This window comes from Lipotes vexillifer, unplaced genomic scaffold (genome assembly GCF_000442215.2).
Source record: "Lipotes vexillifer unplaced genomic scaffold, Lipotes_vexillifer_v1.1 scaffold23, whole genome shotgun sequence".
Taxonomy (NCBI): Eukaryota; Metazoa; Chordata; class Mammalia; order Artiodactyla; family Lipotidae; genus Lipotes; species Lipotes vexillifer.
This window is the reverse complement of record NW_006796283.1, coordinates 2,215,213-2,228,262: the sequence shown is the minus strand read 5'-3', so window position 1 is coordinate 2,228,262 and position 13,050 is coordinate 2,215,213. Positions and strand designations below refer to the sequence as shown.

General features: G+C 53.1%; 1 protein-coding gene across 1 annotated transcript in view; it reads left to right on the top strand.

Moving 5' to 3' along the window:
- Positions 1 to 13,050, top strand: part of FBXO31 (F-box protein 31) — a 42,619-nt gene that overhangs the window by 10,904 nt on the left and 18,665 nt on the right. Inside the window, exon 2 of the mRNA XM_007468467.1 lies at positions 4,049 to 4,120. Within this exon, the coding sequence (XP_007468529.1) occupies positions 4,049 to 4,120 (72 nt within the window). The remainder of the gene's footprint in view (positions 1 to 4,048; positions 4,121 to 13,050) is intronic.

The window sequence follows — 13,050 nt, the reverse complement described above, 5'->3', positions numbered from 1 at the left end:
GCGTTGGAAGGCGTATTCTTTACCACTGGACCACCAGGGAAGTCTCTTGGAAGTAAAGTTTTAACCATGTTTTATTAAGGAATATAATTATCCCCTAATTTAGTGCAAACAAAAATGCGCTAAATTTGCAATCAATACTGCCTTTTGGTTTTATTTGGAAAACTGTGAGTTTTCGGCGGGTGGGAAGCAAGCCCGCAGCGCTCCTCCACTCTTCCTTCTCCCGCTCTCTCCTGCCTGCCGGGGACCACAGCTGGGTTCCAGCTGGGTTCCCCCATCCTTTCCTGCCACCTCTGCCTTACCTGGTGGTGCAGTGGCCTCCTCACGGGAGCCCGCACCTGCGTCTCCAGGTGTGTCTCCGCTGGCTCCACCCACAGGTCAGCCAGTCCAGGCTGCTTTTCTACCTGAGACTCTTCAGTGCTTCTGCATTTCCTGTGGACTCCCGGCTCTGGCAGGACCAGGAGACCACCCCCTTTCCAGCCTTATCTTGTGTGCCCAGCAGCTTGCTTCAGAGACTGTCTTAGTGCTGTGCCCTTCCAACGTGGCAGGGACCCTCATAAGTGGCATTTATGGCGAGCATGGGGCTAAGTTCCCTCTAATTGCAGGTACCAAGGCTGGTGCAGTGCGTAGAATTATGATGTGAACTTTGCCATCTTCCATTCCGATGCAGAGAGTGTGCACATCTCAGCCGCGGCTGGCACGGGTACTGCCTCCGTTAATCTCCGTTAATCTTCTCTTCGAGGGAAGGAGCCTCAGGAAGCAGCGTGGGTTCCTTAGGTTCTCCTGTAGGGGCAAGAGAGTGGAAAAGAGGGAGAGAGAAAACTCTGCTCGCCCATTCCCACCCGCAGAGACTGAATAGACTTCCTGCACATTCAGACACATGCTCTGGGTGCAGGGGTTTTCGGTAACGACCGTCACACAGTACTGACCTCACTGGACAGGAAGAGCGCCCCTGGCAGTCAGGTCACCAGAGAGAGGATGGAGCTTTAGTGTCGACTTGGCCCAGATTCCTGGGCTCTTTTTCCGTCTTGGCAAAACATTTGTTCAGTAACTTTCTGGAAATCTTCTGATTGGAGTATTTGAAGTGGCAACTTAATTTTTTTATTGTGGTAACGTACACACAAAATAAAATTTACCACTTTAGCCATTTTTAAGCTACAGTTTACTGGCATTAAGTACGTTCACATTGTTGTGCAGCCATCACCCCCATCATCTCCAGAACCTTTCCGTCTTATCCAGCTGACACTGACTCCCCGTTTTCCCTTCCTCAGCCCCTGCACTCACTGTCCTACTTTCTGTCTCTGTGAAATTTGGCTATTCTATAGGGACCTCATATAAGTGGAATTATACAATGTTGTCCTTTTGTGACTGCTTATCTCACTCAGCACAACGTCCTCAAGGTTCGGCCAGGCTATAGCAGGTGTCAGGCTCTCCTTCCTTTTTAAGGCTGAATAATATTCCGTCGTGTGGATGGGCCCTGTTTTGCTTACCCATCATCCATCGATGGGCACTTGGGTTGCTTCCCCTTCTTGGCTATTGTGAGTAGTGCTGCTGTAAACATGGGTGTACAAACATCTCTGTGTCTCTGCTTTCATCTCTTTTGGGTACGTACCCAGAAATAGGATATAGCTGTATCATATGGTAATTCCATGGTTAATTTAAATTTCCTCAAGTCCAGCTGACCCACTTTTCTCCCCCTTCCCAACTTTTTTTTTTACTTGCTGCCATTTTTGGAGTAGACACTTTCAAAACAGACTTTCACAAGCTACTTTATGTCATAGATTAGCAAGGAAAGTAGTTGAATCGGCAGCCTGCAACCCAAATTTGGCACTTAAAAAGCAGCTGTGGGCAGCACGGTTTGCTGTGCTAACTTTAACCATCTTGGGTAGGACGGCGTTAATGCTGGTCTTGGGTAGGACGGCGTTAACACTGGTGAGTTTTTCTAGGGGGAAGGATCCGTGGTTCTGCATGTACACTGGCCTTAATGCTATTTTAAGGGCACTTTCCCTGATGACTTATGGGAAGGTTTATGGAACAGTCAGAGTATGTGGAATTGTTCCGAGCCACTGTTTTAAAAAAAAGATTTTTCCATCATGTGAAAAATACTGAACATTTCTTGAAGGAGCAGTTGGGTCAGAATGACATTGTTCCGCTTCGGTGAATTTATTATCTTTTGGGAACATTAAGAAAAACCGACTAAGCATTGCTGTATTTATTAGCACTGCATCGTACTTTTGCTTTTCTTCTGATTGTTAGTGGCGTTTCTGTGGATGGTTTGTCTGCTCGTGCAGGTTCATCTCTTGTGTGATATTACCAGCACCCTTTCTTGACACGATGTGCAGAGATTCTTGAAAATTTGGTCATCCTGGCTAAAAACCTTAGAATCGCTTGCAAGTCTGAGTGGGTGCTGGGAGGTGGTGCGTTGTCTCTAGCAGGTGGGAGGATCGCTGGGCTCAGATGCGAAAATCACCCACTGGGTCGGCAGGTGCTGTGGGGCAACGTTGCTGCTTCAGTGTGCTGCAGGCCGCCGGGGCACACTCGGATGCGCCTTGGGTCTGTGCCCTGCATCTCACCGGCAGAGTGTCCACATGTATCACAAAAGCGCGCAGTTCAGAGAAGACTGCCCCCCGCCCCACCCCTACCCTGGCTCCCAAACTGTCTCGTCAACGAGGCAGCAAGAGGTGCATCTCGTCTATCCCGTGCGCTGGTCGCTGCTGGAACCGGGAGAGGACCTGTCCTTTAGCATCACATAGGAAACAATCCGAGGCACCAGTCTTGTGCGGTGACGGTTTTGGAGTGCCTGGTTGGTGCAAGGGAAGGACACTGTTTATGGAGAGCACACGAGGTGGTGACAGCCACTGTGGTCGTCAGGAGGGCCACTTGGCCGTGGTGGACATCCCAGAGCAGATGGGGAATCATGAAGACAGCTCGTTGTGGAGCAGAGCTCTTCTCAAGAGCACGGGTAGACCAGCTCCAGCTTGGTCGCCACCCAGGGCGGGAGTGGCCCTTCCAGCTGGTCCCTGGCATGGTCTGCAAGGATTTTGACAAACCAGGGGCTCTCAGTTGCTGGTGACTCATGTGACATGCAGGTGTCACCCCGTCCAAGGTCACAAACAAGCACATTTTGTTATCTAGTTCCTCACAAGTTCTTGTAACTTGCATAACACTCCAGAGTGGAGTCCACGTTCTTCCTGGCAGGAGGATAAAACGTGTGTTTTTGTCTGGTGACGAGCAAGGCCATGGTCTGCTCACCAACAGTGGAAGCAGCACCGTCGGGCAGGCCCATCTCAGGGAGGTTTGCCAGGTGCTAACCGCCTTGCCCCAACTGGTTTCTCCACCGTCTGCATCTTGAGCTTGGCCTCACAGAAGCATTGGGTTAGTGTCATCATCCATTCCACTGAAAAGACCAGGCCTTGCGGCCAGGGTGGGGTCTGTGATGTGATGAGGTGGACAGCCTTTTGCTGGCCAGACTGCAGTCCCCTTCTGGAAGGACTGCTGAGTCACCAACCTCTCCACGCCTGGGTTTCTCTCCTGGAGGTGGGGCAGAGCGCTGGCCGTGGAGGTGGGTGTCAGGGATTTGCTTCAGGGCCGTCCTGGGAAGCCCCAGCTGTGTCTTCGTTTCACAGAATCAGGAGGGGGTTGGGGGGCCTTCGTGGAACCCTGACACCAGTGATGGTCGCATTTCCATGGGAACTCGCATCGTCTCCAGACTCTGAGTTTCTGCCACACCGTGGTCATAAACCAGGATGTCTGGTTGTGGGTTTGAGTGATTAGGTTTCTAGAGCTTATCAGAATAGACATGGCAGGTTGCTATTTCATTCGGAGTGGAGTTGCCTAAAAATAGAGTAGCGGCTTCATTGGGGAGTGAGGGTGTTGACTGAATGTGGAGAGGGCCCATGAAATCTCCACAGTGAAAGAAGGGTCAGGCTGAGAAGACAAGGCCAAGGCTGAGGCATGCCTGCTCCACCCCCACCCGCACGTCTGTCTATTAATATTTCTGCTGCTTTATGACTTCTTGACTGTAATTTCCAGCAAACGTTTCTTGTTGCAGAGTACGGTGTTTGTGAAAACTTGAGGAAGCTGGAGATCACGGGCGTGTCTTGTCGAGACGTCTACGCGAAGTGTAAGTTAATCTGTCACCATCTTCTGTTAACCTGTTCCAGAAGCAGGTGCTCAGAGACGTCAGCCACGGAAAATAAAAGTCCATGGCCCTCAGCCCACAGGTCTGTTCTCAGATACCCTTTAAATTCAGCTTTGACATTGTAGAGACAGCGCTGGTAGTAGCAGCACTGAAAAGGTCGGGGGCTCTCTTCTCCCTTTCTGAGTGAATCACGACCCTGATTTTGCAGCGCAGGTGGATGAAGGTATCTTTCCTCTGGGGAACGTGGCTGCCCTGGAAACGACTCTGATGTGCTTGGAGGTGCCCGTCTCTCTAGATCCCAGGCCCGCAGCCTGGTTGGAGACGTGGACCCCAGGAGCGACTGTGACATGCAGCCGTGACAGCTGCCAGGGCCCCTCCCCGCCACCCTGACCGCACCAGCCCCAGCCCTTCCTTGGCTCGTTTCCTGCAGGCACGTTGAGTCTCCCAGCGCCCCCATTTCTTGTCCCCGCCCCTTTGCTTTCCAGAGTCGCCAGCAATGCTCCGTGATGCCTAGAGCCCCCGGCCCCAAGCACCTCTCTGCTGGCCCTTCCTCATCAGGGCCCTTTGCGTGAGGCTGTGAGGGTGTCCGTTGGCACTGACATCGCCCAGGGGCAGTGGGTACACTGTCCCGTGGGGAGCAGCCTGCCTGTCCCTGCCCAGCGGGGCCTGGTGTGTGTTGTTAACACTCGGGGCTGGGTAGTAAAGGACGGGGCAAGAAGGATCATGACGGCCCACTGCTGTTTGGCCTGAGGTTGACCTGTTGACCTCTCTGAAAAGGACCTTAAGTGTTCATCTTAAAACCATCTTGGTAGATTTTGGCTTACACATTCTTTATTTTTTTTGGCGGTACGCGGGCCTCTCACTGTTGCGGCCTCTCCCGTTGCGGAGCACAGGCTCCGGATGCGCAGGCTTAGTGGCCATGGCTCACGGGCCCAGCTGCTCGGCGGCATGTGGGATCTTCCTGGACCGGGGCACGAACCCGTGTCCCATGCATCGGCAGGCGGACTCTCAACCACTGCGCCACCAGGGAAGCCCTGGCTTACACATTCTTTTGAACTCTGCACCAGTTCTGCCCTGAATACCTAGACCAGATGATGCTTCTTACTTCGGAAAAACCTGTGATTCAGGATGGAGGGACTTCCCGGGGGCCAGGCTGCTGGGCGGGAACCAGCGTGCTGGAGGCTTCCTTCCAGTGTCAGGGGCTTGCTCGTTGGTGTCGCTTGCTGTGTTCCCTCTTTTCAGTGGATTTGCTGCTCTCAGAGTCCCCCTGGGAGACGCCTCTCCTCCTGTGTCCCGCATCCCCCGCACAGGTAGAGTGTGGACTTCTGCGGAGCATCAGCTCTGTGGGGAGACAGCCCAGGGGGGACGCGGTTAGTCCCTGAATCTGGGCTGATTTCTTCATCCCATCAGACTTCTCTCCACCTCGATCCCGTGGCCATTTGGGGTGTTGGATTGGCCAGTGTTCCTGGGTTAGAATTTGCTCACGAGTGGGGAGATCTCCTGTTGGAGGCTCTAAGTTCTTCGTGGACCTTCCCCGGCCGCCCTGGGCACGTGTGGTTCTTGATGTTGGCGCTTGGCTGTGCCTTCGAGGCTGTTGCCCCCTCCCACCTTCTCTGGGAGCCCTGTGTGTCCCAGCCCCACTTCTGCCACCTCCCAGTATCCCCTTCTCCCCACTTGCCGAGGGGCTCGGGCTGCATCCTCAGCCACCCTCAGATGCCATCCCAACCCAGCGCCCCACTCCAGCCCCGTGCTGCTGTCCTTGGTCCTGAAGCCCAGGGCAGGGCTGCTCTGCGCAGGGCCTCCCGTGCCTCCTTCCCTGTGCAGCTTCGCACTTTGGTTTCTTCTCTGGCCTCTGCTTCATGTCCCACCCACCCAAGAGAATGCGTGTCTCCAGGGGAAGTGGGTCTTGGGGCCCGAGTGGTCACGTCTCGTGAAAATGTAACTCCTTCCTGTCTTGTGGTCTCAGTGGTGAGAACAGTGCCACTTTGAACCTTGCAGAGCCCGGAGTTCCAGGGCTGGAAAGGTGGTTGTGTCCCCTTCCCTCCCCTCCCGCCCTCCATCCTGGGGGTGCCCCAGGGCCCCGCTCCACTCTCTGCTTCAGTGTTGCTCCCCAGCATCCGTGTCTTAAGTCTCCCAGAGCAGAGAATCCAGGAGGCCGCCCTCGTTATGGGCGTCGTGTCCAAGTCAGAGGCACACTCCCCATAGGAGTCCCTGTGAGCGCACAGAAACGAGAGGTTCCCGGCTTTGGGGATGGTCAGCTGTTTCCATGAGGATCTAATATGAGAAGTCCTTATCATCTCACTGCTTTTTGAGTTTGTTAGGCCATTTGATGATATCATCTCAAAGCCACTTGAGTTCTGTCTAAGAGTTGTAAGCCCTCAAAATACTCCTGGAGGGAGGCAGGTGCTCGTACCTGCTAGGTGTTGGGGGCTGAAGCACCCAGAGGAGAACACATGTGAGAACGAAGGCTCCCACAGAGCTCATCTCAGCTGTGGGCAGAGGGGTTGCCCGGGCCTTGGGGGCATCTGTCCTGTGGAGGGGACGTCTGGGCACAGGTGGATGGGCAGGTGAGTAGGAGAGAGGGGGAGGTGCAGGTGGGCCAGGGAGAGGGGACAAGGGCCACGGTGAGGTCACCGTGAGGCAAAGGAGGACATCTGGAGACTTCTTTGACTGCTGGTTCTTAACCCCTTGAACATGGTTGCCAAATCCAGAGACTGATTCATATTATCTGTTATCAGCACCCCTGAGCGTTGGGTCTGCCCCGGCCAAAGCAAGCTTCAGTTTTCATTTCCACAGTGCTGGAGCTGTGTTTTTGTGAATTTTCTTTGAAGGCCTTATCCAGGAGAGCATCGCTCAGCTTCTGGAATGGGTGGTAGAGGACAGCCGCCCCTAGTTCCTGCCTAGATGGTAGAGTCAGCTCCCTCAGCCCAGGGGTGAAGCGGTCTGATGGAGTTAGGAGGCTGGCAAACACCGTCCTTTGTCAAAAACAAAGCACACACGTGCAGCAGGTGAAGGACAGTGCCAGGTGTGCAGCGGGCGAGCTGGGGATCCTAGTTGGGACACAGGGTTCCCTGCACAGCCACACCAAATATCTGTGAGCTGCGACCTCTGCCCTCCCACCTCGGTGAGCCCCGCTGATTGTGGTGGGTGATGGGGAGAGAGCCTGGAGGGGGTCCCGAGCGGGCCTGCCATCATGAGTTCCTGGTGTGGATCACTGACAGGAACACCTGTCACCACAGTGCCTTCTGGCCAGGACTGCCTCCTTGGCAACCGCTTGGTGCTGGGGGTCGAGGATGTAGGGAAGCCTGTGATGTCGGTGAGGGACAGGTGTTGAGTCCTGTGAAAATGGTTTCTTACAGTCGAGGAGGCAGAACCATCTTCAGCCCTTTCCCTGCTGTGTCTGTTCAGGTATAAACCCTCGTGTGAAGTCGGGCCGTTTCATGAAAATTCTTCCCGATTACGAGCACATGGAATACAGAGATGTTTACACCTGCCGTACGTATCTCCTGCTGGCTTCCGCTTTTGTGGGTGAGCAAGACCGAGAAGCTGCATGGATAGGGCCTCTCACTCACAGCACGAGGCAGCTTCGGCCCCGAGAGCGAGCTGACCTCCTTGGCGTTTGCTGGTTTGCACTTTGCTGCAGCGTCCTCCGTGGCTTGGCACAACCAGGGTCACTCTTGAGCGGCGACTCCAGGGCAGCTGCACAGACGGGCTGGGTGTCTGCAGCAGCTTAGGGTTTTTGGGTTGTACCAAAGCAAGATCACCATGTTGCTGTGCATTTTAAAATTTATCGCTTCTTGAGGCAGAGTGGAAGCCTCAAAGCCTTCCTATTGCAAAATGGAGCGTAAGCATTCACATCTAGGCTTTATTAGTCAGTCACGTTTGCACAGCATTTGTCAGTTCAAAAGAGTACATACACACACACGACAAGTGTGTGTAGAAACAGTTGATTACTTAGTTCCTGATTCCTCCTTCGATTGGCATTACTTGAGCTCTGGAGATTTTCTAAGCCACATTCCATAGGTGATGAATGCTGTCCCTGCCTGTTTTTTTTTTTTTTTTGCGGTACGCGGGCCTCTCACTGTTGTGGCCTCTCCCGTTGCAGAGCACAGGCTCTGGACGTGCAGGCTCAGCAGCCATGGCTCACGGGCCCAGCTGCTCCGCGGCGTGTGGGATCTTCCCAGACCGGGGCACGAACCCGTGTCCCCTGCATTGGCAGGCTGACTCTCAACCACTGCGCCACCAGGGAAGCCCGCTGTCCCTGCCTTTTATTGGGTTGAGCCGAGATGCACTGAAAGCTGTTTTTTTTTTCTTTAAGTTATTAATTTTATTTACTTATTTTTGGCTGCGTTGGGTCTTTGTTGCTGCGTGTGGGCTTTCTCTAGTTGGCAGCAAGCGGGGGCTACTCTTCATTGCAGTGCGCAGGCTTCTCATTGCGGTGGCTTCTCTTGTTGTGGATCGTGGGCTCTAGGTGCGTGGCTTCAGTAGTTGCGGCACATGGGCTCAGTAGTTGCAGCCTGCGGGCTCTAGGGTGCACAGGCTTCAGTTGTTGCGGCTTGTGGGCTTAGTTGCTCTGCGGCATGTGGGATCTTCCCAGACCAGGGATCAAACCTGTGTCCCCTGCTCGCGGGCTCAGTACTTGTGGCTTGTGGGCTTAGTTGCTCTGCGGCATGTGGGATCTTCCCAGACCAGGGATCAAACCTGTGTCCCCTGCGTTGGCAGGTGGATTCTTAACCACTGAGCCACCAGGGAAGTCCCGAAAGCTGTTTTTATGTTTCGAGAAGCACAGGGACACCCTTCTGCTCTTTACTCCACCCCTCCGAGTGCTCCTCATGTCGGTGTGGCCACCGTGGAGCAGACCCACTCCTGGGTCTTAGAGGTGCACGGTTTCGGGACTTCCCTGGTGGTCCAGCGGTTAAGACTTCGCCTTCCAATGCAGGGGGCTTGGGTTCAATCCCTGGTCAGGGAGCTAAGATCCCACACGCCTAGTGGCCAAAAAAACCGAAACATAAAGCGGAAGCAATATTGTAACAAAGTTAATAAAGACTTTAGAACTGGTCCACATCAAAAAAGATCTTTAAAAAAAAAAAAAAAAGAAGTGCCCAGTTTCTAACAAAACCTACTCAGAGTAGAGGGAATAGAGTCGTTTGTGGATTTCCTCCTAACCCCCATCAGACTCCAGCCACCTAGCTGCCATGTGCTGGCTGGCCCCGTTTTACTCAGGGGGTTATCCTGGGGTCCGACGGGGCTGCCTGGGTGTGGGCAGCATGCCTTGGGGTGGTGTCTGGGCTAACAAACCCACCTTGTGTGTCACCCAGGCCCCGGGGGGATGGGTGTGGGAACGATCACCACAAGTGTGGGGCTGGGCCGGCTGGCTATGAGGACACAAGTTCCGTTCTCTTCCCTGCCATCTCGGCAGTAGGCTCTCTAGAACATTTTGTCACGGACTGCGCTGCTCTCCCTGCTTAGCAGTCAGTGAGCCCCGGTGCCTTCTCCAGCCCCACAGGAGAGACGGTGACGTAGCGGGTATTGATGAGAACAGCGGATCAATGACACTGGCTGTGCTGATGGGAACTGGGTGCCGTGGGATTTTCGATACAAGCAGACAAGCACTTAGAGGTCCATTATGTCACACCGCTGTCACAGGCTTCTTCTGGAACAACAGCCCATCTGGAACTTAATACCATAGGGCTAGTGTGGAATTCTGACCCACCTCTGGGGGTGGCCAGGACATAGGAAGCACCTAGAGTTGTTTTGGGGGGTGTTCTTTTTGTCCCCAAGTGGTGGGCAGAAGCTTCCTGCAGCTGACGAGGACGAGTTCTGCGTCCAGACTTCCTACCATGCTTCTCGGAGACCGCGTCCGATGAGAGCCACATGCCGTGGTGCCCCTCAGCTGCTTGTAGCTGTTTTGCAGACTTGTTTTAATTGGGGACTACTGTCCCATTGAGGTGTGAGTGTAGTTATAAAAATACAGTAGAAAACTTGAAAGATCTAGAAAACATAATGAAAATAACCAGTTGTCAGCATTGGTTGCCTTTCTCTGTGGACTGGTCTGTTACCTGGATGGTCTCCTAAAACATCAGCGAAAAACTTACATGCGTGAACAAAAAACCAGTTTCAACTGAATTTGAAACCTCTGTACGCCCAGGTGTTCTGTGTTCCAGTGTCCTAGTGTGTCCTAACCGAGGGCAGCTCGGAATTCATCCTGTGACACTCACCAAAGCTCCAGAGATGTGTGCTGTGATGACTGGCTTCTAAGGAACGAGGCCCTGGGGCTGTTCCTCATCCACTTGTGCTCTTCCTAGAGCCGTGGGGCCTCGTGTCGCCTGGTCCTCTGAAGTCCTCTGGGCCACGTTCCCTTGGACCCAAGAGATGATGTCTCTCCACAGCCTTGTGGCCCAGGTCAGCTGCTCTTGGTGTGTGTATGTAGCTTCCTGACAGCCTTGATAATCCATGTCTGTAAGGCGTCGGGAGTGTCCTAGGGGGTATATTGCCTTTACGAAGGGGCTAACACGTGTCTGTGTGTGCTAATCGATGGTGGCGGTCCGAGTGCACTTTGAACTTAAAAATCACGTCGTGTACCTGTGGGGCTCTGGGTTCTGAGGTTCACACCCAGCATCTTGGCAGTGCTTCAGAGTGCTCGAGTAGATACGAGGAATTTGGTGGAAACCGCCCGCCTCCACTGGTGAGGAGACAGACAGACCACTTTTAATCCTCAGGTGCAGGTAACACAGAGTAGAGTCTTTGGAGGGGAAGGCCCAGTCTGCCAAGTGGAGCCAAAAGCACATTGCAGGATGGTTACTGAGGAAGGAAGGAGACCATTGGTAAGAATAAAACAGAAGGGTGCTCCTGGAAAGGGCAGTGGGGCACCAACGGTATGTACGTCTGAGAGAGGAGAGACCCTCTGCTGCTTACGTGTCTATGGAATGTTTCTCCTGATTTTGTTCTGTGTATTGATTTTGTATCCTGCAATGTTACTAAATTCATTTATTAGCTCTAATAGCTTTTTGGTGGTGTCCTTAGGATTTTCTCTATATAGTATCACGTCATCTGCAAATAGTGACTGTCTTACTTCTTTTTCAATTTGAGTACCTTGTATTTCTTTTTCTTTCCTAATTGCTCTGGCTAGGACTTCCAATCCTACATTGAATGAAAGTGGGGAGAGTGGGCATCCTTGTCTTTCAAAAGATTTCAGCTTTTCATTTTGAGTGTGATACTGGCTGTGGGTTTGTCATACGTGGCCTTTACTGTGTTGAGGTCCATTCTCTCCATAACCATTTATCATAAATGGATGTTGAATTTTGTCAGAAGCCTTTTCTGCATGTATTGAGATGATCATGTGATTTTTTTAGCCTTCATTTTGTAAATGTGGTGTAGTACATTGATTGATTTGTGGATGTTGCACCATCCTTGCATCCCTGGGATAAATCCCACTTGATCATGGTTTATGATCCATTTTGGTTTGCTAATATTTTGTTGAGGATTTTTGCATCTGTGTTCATCAGGAATATTGGCCTGTAATTTTGTTTTATCGTGCTGTCTGTGTCTGGTTTTAGTATCAGGGTAATGCTGGCCTCAAAGAATGAGTTTGGAAGTGTTCCCTCCTCTGCTTCTATTCTAATTACCAAAAGCTTCTAGCAAGTGGCAGGAGATACCATTAGTTGCATGTATGATTTGCCTTTGGGCAAGAAACATCAGTTCTGCAGCGACAGATGTGGTGATTCAAGAATGATGTTATGGCCTTGCTGAGTGGTGGGCCACTGTCCCGAGTGTGGTGGGCAGTGGCAGCTGCTGGTAGGACAGCCGGGAAGCGACTGCTCAGTATCAGAGCATGCTGTGCAAGGAGAGCTGGATCTTTTGGGTTGGGTGTCGTCCAGTGTATCGGAGTTTCCCACTTGGCTTGTTAAGTGACCCTTCCTGTTGGCAGCTGAGACCCCTGACTAGGACTCTTTTCCTGTTAGCTCCTGAGCTGAGCCGCCCCTTAGCCATCTTGGACTATTGTTCCTATTTTGGGGAGTAGGAGGGTTGTGTTAGAGCCAGGGATGGTTTTCTGAACACAGCCATGCTGACCTCGGGGATCAATGGTTGGAAGAGTCTCTGAGCTGGTGTTCTTTCTGGAAGGCCCAAGTCCTGCTTCGTGGGGCTGAGAGCAGGAGTGTTGTCGTTATTCTGACTGAGTTTAAGTGTGGTTCTCTGGTGTTTGGGTCCCCTTGCCCACGAATGCCTGTCTTCTGTGGTCTCCTAAGAGCTGGGCCCTTTGAGCACACCTGTCTCTGACAGGAAAGCACCCGAAGGGTCTGACCCCGTCCACTTGCTGTCTTAGGTCCCAAGCCCGCCGTCTGCACCTGAGCCGGTGTCGTTGGGACTTAATCCCGTTTACTCTCCTGCATGGTCAGTGGCTGTTTGGAAACAGCGTCGGGAGGACTTATTGAGCTGGGATCTTCTTCCAGGCGAGGAGCCCTGGGGTGTGGTCAGCGCCTGGGCCAGGAGGTGCTGTGGATTCTGTCGTAAGCCCGCAGGCCCCTTGTGTGCCCTAGGCAGGGTCCAGGTGCGGGTCACAGGAGAGCACACGGGCCGGTGCCTGAGCTCATCATGCTCCGTACCTCCCGTGGTGGTGACGCCTTAGAGCTGCCCTGCCCAGCAGGCCCCGGGCACACAAGGTCGCCGTGGGGACAGGCTGCCCTCCCACTCCTGACACCTAGAGTTTCGTGTGACTCAAGTGGACTCCTTCTGTCTGAGTGCTGCCTGGACTTGCTGAGTCTTTCAGGTCACTTCTGCCGGACTAACTCTGAGACTTCTTAAAGAACACGTTATAGAACGCAGGTGTCACGTGGCCTGAGGAAACCCCGTGCCTCACGGTCCACATGACGACGTTGGTCTCTGACCTCCGCTCGGATTGTCCTGGGTGGGCC